At 38.8% G+C, this 13,944-nt stretch overlaps 2 protein-coding genes across 5 annotated transcripts in view; both read right to left on the reverse strand.

The window, feature by feature from the left end:
* Positions 1-2,620, reverse strand: part of glyr1 (glyoxylate reductase 1 homolog (Arabidopsis)) — an 11,751-nt gene extending 9,131 nt beyond the window's left edge. For all 4 annotated transcript variants that reach the window (XM_016485689.1, XM_016485688.1, XM_016485687.1 and 1 more), the window contains exons 1-4: positions 2,531-2,620; positions 2,011-2,047; positions 1,621-1,700; positions 1,372-1,510 (exon numbers count right to left, since the gene is read on the reverse strand). In XM_016485689.1, the coding sequence (XP_016341175.1) occupies positions 1,372-1,510; positions 1,621-1,700; positions 2,011-2,047; positions 2,531-2,568 (294 nt within the window). In that variant the 5' untranslated portion in view covers positions 2,569-2,620. The remainder of the gene's footprint in view (positions 1-1,371; positions 1,511-1,620; positions 1,701-2,010; positions 2,048-2,530) is intronic.
* Positions 2,621-3,612: 992 nt separating this feature from the next.
* Positions 3,613-13,944, reverse strand: part of LOC107688119 (periplakin-like) — a 17,050-nt gene continuing 6,718 nt past the window's right edge. The window contains exons 3-22 of the mRNA XM_016485690.1: positions 13,286-13,440; positions 12,998-13,118; positions 12,790-12,909; positions 12,634-12,675; positions 12,352-12,513; positions 12,022-12,129; positions 11,017-11,112; positions 10,810-10,932; positions 10,096-10,242; positions 9,625-9,776; positions 9,442-9,545; positions 9,195-9,352; positions 8,592-8,770; positions 8,365-8,503; positions 8,078-8,271; positions 7,485-7,635; positions 7,313-7,396; positions 7,110-7,226; positions 6,901-6,993; positions 3,613-6,796 (exon numbers count right to left, since the gene is read on the reverse strand). Coding sequence (XP_016341176.1) covers positions 4,127-6,796; positions 6,901-6,993; positions 7,110-7,226; positions 7,313-7,396; positions 7,485-7,635; positions 8,078-8,271; positions 8,365-8,503; positions 8,592-8,770; positions 9,195-9,352; positions 9,442-9,545; positions 9,625-9,776; positions 10,096-10,242; positions 10,810-10,932; positions 11,017-11,112; positions 12,022-12,129; positions 12,352-12,513; positions 12,634-12,675; positions 12,790-12,909; positions 12,998-13,118; positions 13,286-13,440 — 5,115 coding nt within the window. The 3' untranslated portion in view covers positions 3,613-4,126. The remainder of the gene's footprint in view (positions 6,797-6,900; positions 6,994-7,109; positions 7,227-7,312; positions 7,397-7,484; positions 7,636-8,077; positions 8,272-8,364; positions 8,504-8,591; positions 8,771-9,194; positions 9,353-9,441; positions 9,546-9,624; positions 9,777-10,095; positions 10,243-10,809; positions 10,933-11,016; positions 11,113-12,021; positions 12,130-12,351; positions 12,514-12,633; positions 12,676-12,789; positions 12,910-12,997; positions 13,119-13,285; positions 13,441-13,944) is intronic.

A 13,944-nucleotide genomic window follows, 5' to 3' on the forward strand; every position in this document is an offset into this window, starting at 1 on the left:
TAATCATTACAACAGCTCTGTTTTAATACATTTATTATAACATTCACACATAGTGTTCAAATTGGGATCTGTAATATGTTCTAATGTTTTAAAAGAAGGCTCTTCTGCTCAGCAAGGCTGCTTTTTGTTGTATAGTAAAAAAAATACATGCCTGATTCAAGAAGGGGGTCTGACGGCCAAAAAAATATTATTTTACTAACTTATTAATTTTAAGTTAAATTGTGCTTTGTTGGTATAATGTCTGCTAGAATGTAAAAAAAATGTTCAGTGTTAAATATTTTTAAATTGTTGTTTTGTAATTGATTTTTTCTTTGAAAAGCAAGACAAAACAGTAAAAAGCACATTTTGGCTATTTAATTTGTGCAATGGTAAAAAAAATTGGCAAAATACATGGGGAAAAAAACGTGAAAAACCGTGTTCGGTATTCGGCCCAGTGTTTAATTTTGTTCGGTTTCGGCCAAGAATTTTCATTTCGGTGCATCCCTAAAAACAAGCAATTCAAACATTGCTCCGTTGTACCAAAACATATGAATTATGGTGAAAAATCACAGCTGCTTTCTTTATCCTTTTCTTTTAGTTCCTTTCCTGATTGCTCGGAATCTGCATAACACAGGGTCTTTCAGTCGATAGCAACTGTGTGCTGCACTTGGCACTCTCGCAAAAATAATGTACAGTTTGCCAAAATAAGGGGAAATCTGAACAGAAGTGGTCACAGGAGACATATTTAAAAAGCAATTTAAAGGGATACTCCACCCCAAAATGAAAATTTTGTCACTAATCACTTACCCCCCCATGTCGTTCCAAACCCGTAAAAGCTTTGTTCGTCTTCGGAACACAATTTAAGATATTTTGGATGAAAACCGGGAGGCTTGTGACTGTCCCATAGACTGCCAAGTAAATTACACTGTCAAGGTCCAGAAAAGTATGAAAAGCATCGTCAGAATAGTCCATCTGCCATCAGTGGTTCAACCGTAACGTTATGAAGCAACGAGAATACTTTTTGTACACTAAGAAAACAAAAATAACAACTTTATTCAACAATTCGTCTCCTCTGTGTCTCTCCTACTCCAACTCTGCTTTTCATGCTTTTTCTGGACCTTGACAGTGTAATTTACTTGGCAGTCTATGGGACAGTCACAAGCCTCCCGGTTTTCATCCAAAATATCTTAAATTGTGTTCCGAAGATGAACGAAGCTTTTACGGGTTTGGAACGACATGGGGGTAAGTGATTAATGACAAAATTTTCATTTTGGGGTGGAGTATCCCTTTAATACCAGCTAGAAAACAGTATGCATCTCAGCTGACCGCTTATGACCAGATCACGGAAAAGCCAAGGTGGAAACAAGACCACAAATTTGTTTATATACTAACCTGATCTTTCCCCTTGGCCTTCTTTAGGTACTCCTCAACTGCATCAACAGCCTGTTGGAAGCGCTTGCCTTTGTTTATCTTGATCATCTCCTCTTTGTGGGGGTGGTAAGGCTTCAGCTGCTCTACCTTTATCCAGGCGCTAAAAGGGCAAAGCATATCAAAAGTCAACATCTGCTTAGTTTAACCTCTCAAATCCTCTGCAAACAAGAGGAAGTGATGGTAAAAGACTACGATCATCTCTGTACTCACTGATCTTCAGTTCCAAAAAACTTGACAAAGAAACATTTTTTGCCTCTTGGCTTTTTCAGATCCTTCGGAGGACTGACGATCTGAAAACACAATGGTTAGGGATCAGTAAATGAAACAACTCAACACATTATCCAAAACAGTCTGCTGATACAGTAGCTGTATTTCAGAGAACTGTTAATAGAAAGCATTTCTGGACACGTTTGAACGTTTAATTTGAAGCATTCTTGCTTTGATTTGATTAAAATCGACTAAAAACGCTTTCTAGATAGTTAGCTCACTAGGTTTTTAACACAGCCGGTGACTTTGACCTCTATATGCAAGAGCCAACAGCTGCCCTCAGAAAAACAACAGACGTTCAACTCAATTGTTTAACACATGAAAAGATCTTACCTTTCCTGGCCAAGGTGGATAGCGTCCAAGCTTACCCCTGAAATATATAATGAGACGATAAGTTCGTATTTTAAATAAAACGTGACACGATTGAGCGTTTATTAACGTTAAATGAAAGATCTCGTGCCTCGAAACAAGCTAACGCTAGTTTATAGCGTAACGTTACCCCGTTTCGACCCCATCAGCAAACTGCCCCCTAACTGCACTGAAGCTTGTATTACATTAATTGTTTATACAATGACATATCTAAAACTAAGATGAAACTTTCCTTTAGCGTTAAACACACTAACAGCACGTGTTTTTTTCTCAAAAAGCATATAAGTAATCGTTAGCTTGTATGCTAAGCTCTCTCAAGCCTGCTGCTCAGTGTTTGGCATGACGACACATAAACTGGGCCTATATGCTAGATTTTTAACAAAACATTTTATTGCAGCCACGACAAAATGCCTTTCACGTGCACGAAAGTGTATTCAACCTCGACGTGAAATGAAATCGTGAGAAGTTAAAATAGTTATCTTACCAAACCAGATCCCCGATCCTTAGATGCACGGTCGCCATCTTAAACTGTTAGCGAGAAACGTCGCACTGAACGCAGGGAATGAACACACCCACTACACCCATCTACCGCTACTACTGAGCGACGCGACGCGACAAAGTAGTACGCGCTCGTCTCTTTAATCAGCTGTCACTACAAGCGTTGTAGTTTCGCTCGTAGCTCACTAGCAGTGTAAATGGGGACACTGACCAGCTCCATGTGTTTTTAAACAGCAGGTTCTGGTGAAGGTATGAAGAGAAAAATGAACGATAAGCTTTGAAAGCGTCTTTATAAGCCTCCAACTCCTGTATAGTTCTAAATAGTTGAACGAACGGTTATTTCTCTTTCTTCAGATATTTTATATTGATGTAAACCAAGAGAGAAATAGACTAAATTCGTTCGACATTGTATGAAAATGATTTATGTGAAATAACCCCAAAAGGTTATTCCAGGTCTGTTTGGATATGAAAGAGAAAGGAAGTGTCATTCAAGCTTGGGAACAAATTTAAGACATGTGTGGTGAAAAGTGAAAACAAATAAAAATAAACGTTAATATGTGTAAATACACTTTTTTAATTTTGTATTTTGTCAACTTATGTTAAAATTAAAATACTGGAAAAGGTGTGAAATTACTATTTGTTTATTTGGGAGAGAATGTTTAAAAAAAAAAATCGAGCCTTAAAACATAGGCTGTTTTATTCCAAATATGTATAAAAATGTAATTTCTAATGCTACTAAACACAATACATAATTAAAGATGTGATAGAAATGACACTGACCGTATCAGCGTTTGATAAAGCTCATGTGAAGTTGCAAAATGTACTTAACTTTTGATGTAGCCTACTTATGACTTTTTATTTCTGAAATTTAAAATAAATTCTTGCAAAACAAGGATCAAAATCAACTTTTTACTCCTTTCAAAATGTAAATATTAATTTGAATAATTTAAAATGGAGTCTAAGTAATCAAAACATTTTCAGTCTTTTATTTATTTATATTTGTGTGTGTATATTGTTTGAGAGCAGTTTAAACCATAGATGAAAGACTAAAGGTTGTTAACTAAAAAGTGATTGCAAAGACAGTTTGAGCTTTTATTACTTCATGATTAAGATGAATTGAAAGAACAGTACTCCGATTTATCCACATTTCATTTTTTTTTTCTTAAATCAAACATGAAAGTAGAATAATCTGACACAAGTAAAAAAATGCATAAAGAGAGACTGACAGGGCCGTGACTTTATCATTCAGGCACACATTTTATATGCGTACATTAGATCAGATTACGGTAAAACTGAACTAGATTTCAGTAAAACATTCTCAGTGTCTCGTCTGCTAATCTTCAATGAAGATTCATAGGTATAGTGATAGTAACATTAACCCAAATTCAGCACCATAACCAAAGGAACACCATCTTGCATTGATATAAGAATGCATTTGAAAATAAATACATACTGTATTGAGTAAGTGAATATAAAAAGAGATTTCAACTGCAATTTGGGAACACAAACAGCATGTTTACTTAAGATCTTAAACCAAGTAAACAGAATATAACATTTTATGTTGTTTTTCTGATGAATGGATTTATTTGCCTCTGCCTGACAGCATGACACCGAACTCCTGGATGCTTATCTCTTTGTTCTGATATTGTTGCAGCTGACGGTTTGTGATGTTTCCAGCCCTCAGAGCGTCTTCAATGGAAAACTTCTTGCCCGATTTTCTGTCATGAAGAACGGAGGACTCGCCATTCGGACCCTTGACTGTGATCTCCTCCCAGTCGCATTCTTGACTCTGAAGGTTGACGAACATTTTCCAGTCGATTAGGCCAAGCTTGTAAGCATCCTCAGGCCTCATCTCCTTTCCGGTGTCTGGATCGATGACGACAATTGAGCGGCGGAGATGACTTTCTCGCTGCTCCCTCTTCACTCTCATTGCAGACAGACTCTTCTGAAGCTTTTCGATTTCTTCGTCTTTATCGATTCTGATGCGCTTGAGGTCAGAGAGTTCTCTTTGCAAGGATTCCAATCGAATTTCCAGGTTCCTGCTGTTTTCCACCGGGGAAGTCTCAGTGATGTGTCTGGTTTCTTTTGTGGTGATCTCGATTTCGGAGTGAAGCTTCCTTAATTCGTTCTGTAGGCGCTGGTTCTCCTGCTGTAACCTGTTGCTTTCATCGCGAATGTAGTCGAGTTCTTTGGATGATTTTGTATTGGTGAACTCGATCTCCGAAAGCTTCGAGTTTAGGTTGATAATCTCTTGGTCCAGTTCACGACGCCGCTTTTCCTCTTCTTCAAGGCTTTTCGTCAGCCTTATAATGTCCATCTCGGCCTCTGGGTCTCGTTCGACTTGAATTTTTTCGGTTCGCACAACTTTTTCACGCACTTCTGTTCTCTCAAGTATTTCCTGCTTTTGCAACAAGGCATTAAACTCCTTCTCAAAGAGCATACGCTTGTGCCTCTCCTCTTCAACCTGAAGACGTAGGATAGAGTGCTCTTTTTCTTGTTGAGGGTCCTGCTGGAGTACGACCTTTTGCTTTACTGTAACCTTTTCTCTGTTTTCCTTGTCCCTGATCTCTAGTTCATTGAGCCGCACTCTCAGTCTCTGAATTTCAATCTCAGCTTCTCTGCGGGCTCTGCGTTCACGTTCTAGCTCCTCAAGCTGAATGTCCAATTCGGTCTTTTGATGCTGCATCCTGATCAGCTCTTCTTTCAAGATCTCTCTCTGTTTCTGCTCATTGTTGATGTTTTGAGTGAAGGTGTCACATTCAGACCTCAAGAGTGGATCCTGCTCCATCTTTACTACTTCTTGCTGGACAATCTTTTCCCTCACCTGTGACAAGTCGATCTTCTTAATCCTGATCCTTTCTTCATTGGAGGCCCTTTCGTTTTCCAGGTCCAAACGTTTCCTCTGTTCCTCAGCCAATTTTCTCTTGATACTCTCAATCTCCTCCTTGGTTTTAGGATCTTCTCTGTATTGAAGGATCTCATTTACAACCTCTTTGGTCTGAATCTGAGGCTTGGTGTCTTTCCATCTTTGAATCTCCTCTTTGAGTTGGAGGATCTCCATCTCGAACTTCTCTGTTTGGTGGGTTTTGTCAACAATTTCATTCCTGAGTTTCTCCAGTTCTCTTTCTGTTTCTGGGTCAATCTTGTATTTGATGACCTCTTTGATGATCTCTTTGTATTCAATTTGTGGGCCTCTGTTTCTTAGCATTGTCAGTTCAGCGTGGAAGGTCTTCAGCTGGAGCTCTGAATCTCTGCATCTTCTCTGCTGCTCCACCAGGTCAAGTCGAAGATTTGCCACCTCCGCTTCCGCCTTCGGATCAGGTCGAACAATCTCACGCACCTTCTCCTGAATGATGACCTTCGACTTCTCTTCCTCCAGGCTGGTAATCTTCCGATGAATGTCCGTTTTTTCTCTAAGCAAAGAGCTGCGCTTGGTTTTTTCATCTTCATATTGTCTTCTCAGGTTCTCTACCTCTCTCTCCAAAGCAATATCTTTCTCAACTTTCAGTACTTCTTTGATGGAGATCTTTTCCTCAGCCATTGCCTTTTCCTTTTCAAGACGCCTTAGTTTCTCCTGCAGGAATCGAAGCTCATCTTCGAGTTCCTTTCGGCTGTTTATATCTTTTTGTTTCCTGTCAAGCAATAGTCTGTACTCACTCTCAAGTTGAGGGTCATTTTGAACCTTAATGACTTCCTCCTCCCTGATGATTTCCTGCTCCCTGTTTTTCTCCTCTGCAAGAATAGTCACATGCTTTTGAATCTGAATGATTTCATTCTCTCTGACCATCTTCATCCTCTTGACTTCCTCTAGCTCCTCTCTCAGTCTCCTGAGTTCTTCCTCCTGTCCCCTGTCCCTCTCAATGCGGAGCACCTCTTTGACTGTATACTGCTGAGCTCCTTCTTTCATTTCGGTCTCAATCCCACGCAGCTTTACACGGAGTGTGTCCAATTCGCTCTCTAATACACGAGTGGTCCTGCTTTCTTCTAAGAGCTTCTGCTGAACCCGGTGATATTCTTCTTCAAGTTGAGGGTCAGGCACCTTCTTGATGAGCTCTTTCTTGACGATTGTATCCTGCGGTTTCTGGCCCTCTAGTAAATAGATGTCACTCTGGACACTCTGAATTTCTCTTTCCATTTGGTCTCTCCGCTGAATTTCTTCCTGAAGCTGTTTTCTGATTCTCCAGGGCTCTTCTCCTGGGGCTGAGGATGTCACCGTCTGGACATTTTGCTGGATTATTGTAACTTCTGGTTGCTGTAATGAATTGCAAAAATATTGAATGTGTTAAAAAGCAAACGCAATGGTTATGCCATACTATGCTTATTTTTATGCATGGTGTATGTTGCAATGTGTTTTACCTGGTTAAGAAGGCTTTGAGCAAACTCCAGGTTCTGCAGTCTCTGCTTGTTCACAGCATTCACTTCAGTGAACTTGGCCTCAATTGCAGATTCCTTTAAAACACAACAATCATGTTTCACTTTACCAGTCAGAGAAACCGTCGGTAAAAGGCGTCAAAATGCACTAATTACTTGATCCAGGAAACTGTTTACTTTTTGAAAATATTCACCTCTCTCTTCACTTTCAGGGCAGGAGATTCAAGTCTGCTCCTTTTGTATGTCTGAGGAACCAAGCCATCTTCAAGGTCAAGGATGGATTTAAACTGCTCCGCTTCATTTTCATAGTCCTGAAAGCCACGACACAAAGGAGTTCACATGGCTTTGCATAAACATGATAGTAGGATAATGCTCTGTAATACACCGATTTTTGTACCTTGATTGCTTGCTGATAAAGCTGTGCATTTCTAGACACATTGTTTAGGTCTGATTCCTTTCTTGTGATGTCAGAGAGCAGATTCTGTACATTTCAAAGATAGTTTTGGTCAATAAATGTCATTTGTAACATAATTCCATTATTGTCATGACAGAAATGGCTGAAGTCTTACTCTTTGATTTTTCATTTTTTCGTCAATCTGTCTGATGCCATCAGTTTCACGTGGCTCATAGTTTGGTATTCGAGAAAGCCAGCTATTGAGGTTGTCATAGTCATTGTGGTAATTGCCGTAGGCGGTTTTGGCTCTTTGCAGACATTGTGATCTGTAAAATGAAAACATTTAAAATAATTAAAGATGCTGATATTTTGTGATTAAATACACTTAGGACCTATGCTATTGAAAAAATAACAATGAATTGAATACATTTATATTAAATAAACATGGTAGCACTTTATAATAGGGTTCAGTTCATTAACATTTACGTGCATTACATTTCACAGTGACCAATAACAAATGTACAAATAAAAACAAATTAATTAATGCTGTTCTTGACAAATAATGTATTAACTAATATTAACAAATTCAACCTTACAGGAAGAGTAACCATAAACATTAACAGTGAAATCAGTCCTATTATGTTAAGGTGTAATATGAACAACAATCACGGCATGCAGTAAACTAAATAAGACTAATCTGTGGAATTATATTCTTAAGTCATTTTTTAAAGTACATTTCCATTTAAAATAACTTTGATACGAACTCACCTTGCTTCAGCCTGTCTGTTCAGGTTGTCAAAGCGCTTGGTGAGTTTCTGAACATCAGCCTCTTGCCTCTCAATATCAGGGCAATGTTCTTGCACTTTGTTGGCCATATTGTTGCAGCTGGCCTTGGCATCCCTCAAGTTCTGCTCAGTATCTGTGATAGTAGATCTTTTGCTCCTCAGCTCAGATGCAATGTCCTGGAGATAGGAATACATGAGGCATGAGTACATAGTAAATCTAGGAAAAAAAGATCAAGAAAAAAAAAAAAGTGGCATGGTTACTAAACTTACCGCCAACTCACGCTGGGTCTTCTCCAGTGAGGTGGGGTCAGATGGGGCAACCTCCTCTCTTGCCAGTTTGTTTTCATAGGTGGACAGCAGAGCTTTGCCATTCTGCAGAGAATTCTCCAGCCGATAGGAATTCTGCAGTCTACCAAAGTGCAATTTTTAGGCTCACATTTCAAGCTCTCAAAGCATGACATTCTTGACTTCCATTGTAAAAAAGGAAGTATGCTTACTTGTCATCAGCACACTTCAATAGCAAATCAACTTTATTGTATTTTTTGTTAGCCTCATCCACCTTGGAGTAGAGTTGTGGTGCACTTGCACATTTTGGAGAGGATCTGAGGAAAGTCTCAGCCTCCTTTACTTTTGCAGACTTTTCTGGCTCTATCTTACGAACAGCAGCAGCAATGTCCTGTGAAGAAAATACTGGATTAAGGCATGAGGTCAAAATATCATTTGCCACTGAAATACAGGATCAGAAGTAATGCTTTTGTGTTTAAATGTCAGATTCTCATTCACTTTCAAACATTTAAATCTACCGTTTTGTTGATAGACACAATAAAATTTGTGCAGTTTCTTATTTTTCACCTTTTATCGGTGAAATGTGCACATAAGATTTAAACTAACATCTGAATACTTTTAAAAAGGTGTTGCAAAAAACAATTGAGATCTACTCTACTAATGTGACTGAAATATCTGCTCAGACTTAATTTAATAAACATTATTAGAATGAAACCCATTATAAAATTTACATTTATTCAGAGACATAACACTCTGATGCATGATGTTCACTACGAAATACATACTTAAAAAACAAAAAACACCAAACTTTGTACCTTTATGTCCTGTAGCCTGTCAGCGCTGTCTTGCACAGGACGTGTCTGCTCCAGTGGGGGGCGCACACGAGAGTAAATGGCCTTCTCCTGCTTATCCAGATCACTGACCACTTTATCCAGTCCTGCCATCAGCTGACGGCATTGCTGCTCTTGTTTATCTGAGGTTCGAGAAATGAATGAATTGAGTATTTTACTCTCTTTAGGAGAGCTCTGCATCTAAGTTCATATTATAACATAAAAGACAAACCTTGACCTCCTGTACTCTCCTTCTTCAGCTCTGCCAGTCGTGCCTGTAGTGCAGATTTGCTGCTGGCTACTTTCTGTTTGATACCTTTGTGCTGGTTTATTAGACTGCACAGATGTTTTCATATTAGACACATTTGTAAGTGTATACATTACAAATTACATATACAGATCAAGGAATACCCACTTATCAGCAACAGCCACAGCCTCAGGGTCGGTCGGTGGGATTATGAAGCACACTGCTGGAACACTCATGGTGCGGCCATTTGCGTCCTTCACGTCCCATTTGGATCCATTGTTCCTGAGCAGGGTGTACCGCTCCCCTCGCAAAATTGAACCCTGTGTCATACAAAATAAGCAAAGTGAGCTCTGTTTCAAGTTGATATTGCAGCTAAAAGAGCACAAATTCTTAAAATAAATGTGAAATCTGTACAAAATCCCCTGCACACGTCTCTAGAGGTTTATATGAGATTAATCTTTTGGGTGAAGGCCGTCTTAAGGATTTAAATACATTAGATGGGGGAATCCAAAACACGAGCAGAGACAGAGTGTAGCGTTTTTCTGTGCTTACTCATGATAATAGCTGATGTTTCACTGACTGGTATTAGTAGAGCTCTAAGCCGCATGCATAGAGTGAGCGAGAGCTCAAACTCCGTACCTCATTAGTCTCATATTCACACAGAGCCTCGATAGGGAGCAGTTTCTGAGGAGTCTCCCTGCGGTACTTCAGAGGGAGCACCTGCAGGCTGCGCTTCTGAAGAGCTTTCAGTCGCTCGTCGAAATGGTCCATGGCCTTTGCCTGATCCTGTCAATACAGAGACAGCATTAGATAGTGAAGACACCTTTAAATTCAGTTCTGTCATGACGGCTCTCGGAGGGATTGGCATGGTGATGTGCATGACAATGTTAATGTATTTGGTCTTGGCGGAATGGATCTGCTACGCTGCTGCTGCTGCTGCGGCAGAGCAAGTACCGAGACTTGCTACTGCCAATACATCCACAATATGCTGCTGTAAGCATGTAAGAAATACTGCTGCTGCACATGTAACACATATGAATAACCCCCATATAGCATACATGAATCACCCCCTAGCAGATCTATACAGGTGGAGCTGGGGAAGGTGCAAACTGCTATAGCAAACAAAAGCCAGGTATCTGAATATTGAGCAGTAAGCTCATTGGCTACCGATACAGTAGAGAACCAATCAGCTGCCATGCGACAATGATGTTGCCAGGTCAGATTGAGCTAGACCTATCGGATTGCGCCATCTAGAGCTTCATGCCAGAACTCTGTATTAATCATTTCATCAAGAAAAAAAAATCGTAGAGCATGAGAAATGCAATAGGTGCCAAACTAAAACAATGTATTTACATCTAGGTCAGCAATCAGGCCCTCCATCTGGTACATGTCTTTAAACTCAGGATTATATTTCTGGTTGATCTCGGTTTCCAGACGCTTCAACAAATCGCTGGTGTCTCTTGCATCCTTGTGGAACTGGAAAAATAAAAAGAATGCAACTGAGCAAGACTGACAGCAAGCATGAGGAAATATAGGAAACGATGAATAATGCAAACTGACTTTGTGATAATCATCCATGTTCTTGAGGTGGTTCTCTTCACAGATCAGCAGGTTGAGGTATTCCTTCCAATCTGCATGTACAGCATCCATGTGTGCCTAAAAACAAGACTTGTTTTAGAATAGAAGCATATACAGCAATGCCACTGTGATATTAAATGTATGCATCATTTTATAATTTATATAAAAAGGGATATGACTCATCACTGATTATATTTAATTTAAAAATTTTATTATGTACAATGAAATAATATTTAAAGTTATTTGGTTTATTTACAGTCACTGCAGTGTATTTTTACGTAATGTGTGCTAGCCCGATGGTGTTTTGTCTTTCTACTTTGTTATTATGATGTTTCTTTATTTCCTTACTGTATTTTTCTACATGCCACAAGCTAAAATTCTGCAAGATTAACCCAAACACCCTTAATTAACAAAACCCAAATGAATAACATACAATAAGACAGCAAAATAAAATACCCAGCAATAGAATAACACAATAATACATTATGACACAAATACATTTAAAAATAAATAATTCAATAAATAATAAAATAGGTTGGCAAAATGTATACAGAGTCAGCCAGTACATTATCCAAAAGGGACACCATTCCTTATCAAATGTTTTTAAGAAGCCTGTGGTTGAGAATCTAACTAAACACCTCTTTAATCCACATATCAATTATGGTGGTTATTTTAAAGTATGAAGCAGATTATTGTGCTTCAAATAGATTATATATATATATATGACATATGCTGTTCGGCTTAACTGTGCTCAGAGAAATCGTAAAAACTGATATCAGATCAAAGTTTTTTGGTGTTTCAGTGTTGCGATAGTTACTGCATACTACTCTATAGTGCAGTACAGTTATGCACTGTAAAAAGACATCCCATAATGCCTTAAACAGTGTCAATGTATTTTAATGGTGATGTTGCAGCAGCCAGCCAGTTTTGATTGTAAATTTGACAAAAACAAAATACAATCTTATAGCAAATGACTTGTAATATTACCCCAATGACATTTTTTCCCGGATGGTTCTGCTCAATAAGTTCCTCTCCATCTTCATTCAGCTGGGTGACGGTTTTCTCCTTAGACTCCAGACACTTGCTAATGAAGTTCTGACGAAGATATCAAGTACAAAGCAGCTTGTTAAAAATATATTAATTTAATGTTTCTGTTGCATTTCAGTACTACAATCATATAATATAATAATATAATTCGTAGGAGGTTTGAATCATGAAAGCATATTTCAAATGTAACCGTAGCCTTAGTACCATCTAGAATTACGGTTCATTTTTGTATTGCCTATCATTAAAGAGCTGTTCATTTCTAAGCCTTACCTCGTACTGCCTCTTGCGGGCAGGGTAGTCCAGGTTGTTGTCGCTCCAGTCATATGCGGTTCGCTCTTCAGCTTGCTGTTCCATCCAGTAGAGCTCGTTGGTGCAGCGCTGCATGTAGTCCCTCAGACTGAGCAGGTTCTTTTGACGTGCAGTGGAGCTCGCCTGAGATGGACATGGTCAAATCCACAGTGTTTTGAGACATGAGAATTGACAACTTACTATTACAATTTCAGTCTCCATATCTAGCTTGAAAATTAGAAAATGCAGAAAATGAAATCTCACCAGTAGTTTGTTGTACTTCGCCTGCTGGCCATCCACACCGTCCTGTTATGCAAGTAAGCAGATGAGTCGCAGATGTCATTTGCATGACTGCTCAAAAGAGTCAACTATTCTTCTTTTATTCGGTACTGCATTTTAAAAGAGTCAGTTAAAAAGTACCCGGTCTCCAGTGATGTACGGAGCCAGTGCCTCGACTTCACTGTGGAAAATATTGTGCTCCTCCACTTCATTCTCGACGGTCAGCAGATCTTGTCCGTATCCTTTGTTGTTCACATTTGCCTGCATCAGAACACATTCGGACATGAATCGATTGCATTTGAAACCATATATTCAAAGGAAAGATAGAGAGGTATGTTTAGATACACACCAGTTTCTCATCAACTATCTTTCCCCAATTGACAGTGGGAACCTGCTCCGTTCGTGTGATGCGGTAAATGCGATCATGTTCCTCGCGGAGCTTCATCACACGCACTCGCAGCTGTTTCATACTTTTCCATTGAGGAGAAAAAAATGAGTCATCCACAATCCCAGCAAAATTCACAACAAAAGCATTCACAGCATATAATTCTGCCTGCATGGCAAAAAACATGAGATGCTATTGGATATTTCAGTTTAAAGGTGATTTAATAGACAGAGTTATGATGTTGGTACTCACTCCTTCACAATCATCTCAGCTTGAGGGTGCTGCAAACGAGAGGCTTGGGCTGCATCTTCATCCAGACTATTCAGCAGCTCCAGTGAGTTCAGGATCCTCTTGTTGGTGTCCTCCTGGTACAGGGGCTGCTTGCCTTCATTAATCTTCTTGATATCCTAGAAACAACAATGAGCAACACAATTGAGGATAGTTATGTATCAATAGTTAAAAAAAATGGTTAATTCACATGTCGTTCCAAACCTGTATGACTTTCTTTCATTTACCTAAAGAAGATATTTAGAAAAATATTAATATTTGTATTTAATAATATATCAGAATGATTTTGTTTTTTGACCATATAGACAAAGTCAGTGGGGTCCATTATTGTTTTGGACCCTGTTGAATTTCATTGTAGAGACAAAACAGTTGAAATATTCTACAAAATACCTTGTTTTGTGTTCCACAAAAGACAAAAAAGGTCATACAGGTTTAGAATGACATGAGGGTGAGTAAATGATGACATTTCTTTGGGGTGAACTGTCACTTTAAATGTTTCTTCCCATTGGCATTCACCAAAAATTAAAACTATTAAAATTTGTTTTTACAAACACTAGATAAACAATTTAAACTTAATGACAATTAGAAATGTTGGCAACTAACTGAAAAAAAAAAAAGTTTAA

Source organism: Sinocyclocheilus anshuiensis, unplaced genomic scaffold, assembly GCF_001515605.1.
Source record: "Sinocyclocheilus anshuiensis isolate Anshui unplaced genomic scaffold, SAMN03320099.WGS_v1.1 scaffold249, whole genome shotgun sequence".
Taxonomy (NCBI): Eukaryota; Metazoa; Chordata; class Actinopteri; order Cypriniformes; family Cyprinidae; genus Sinocyclocheilus; species Sinocyclocheilus anshuiensis.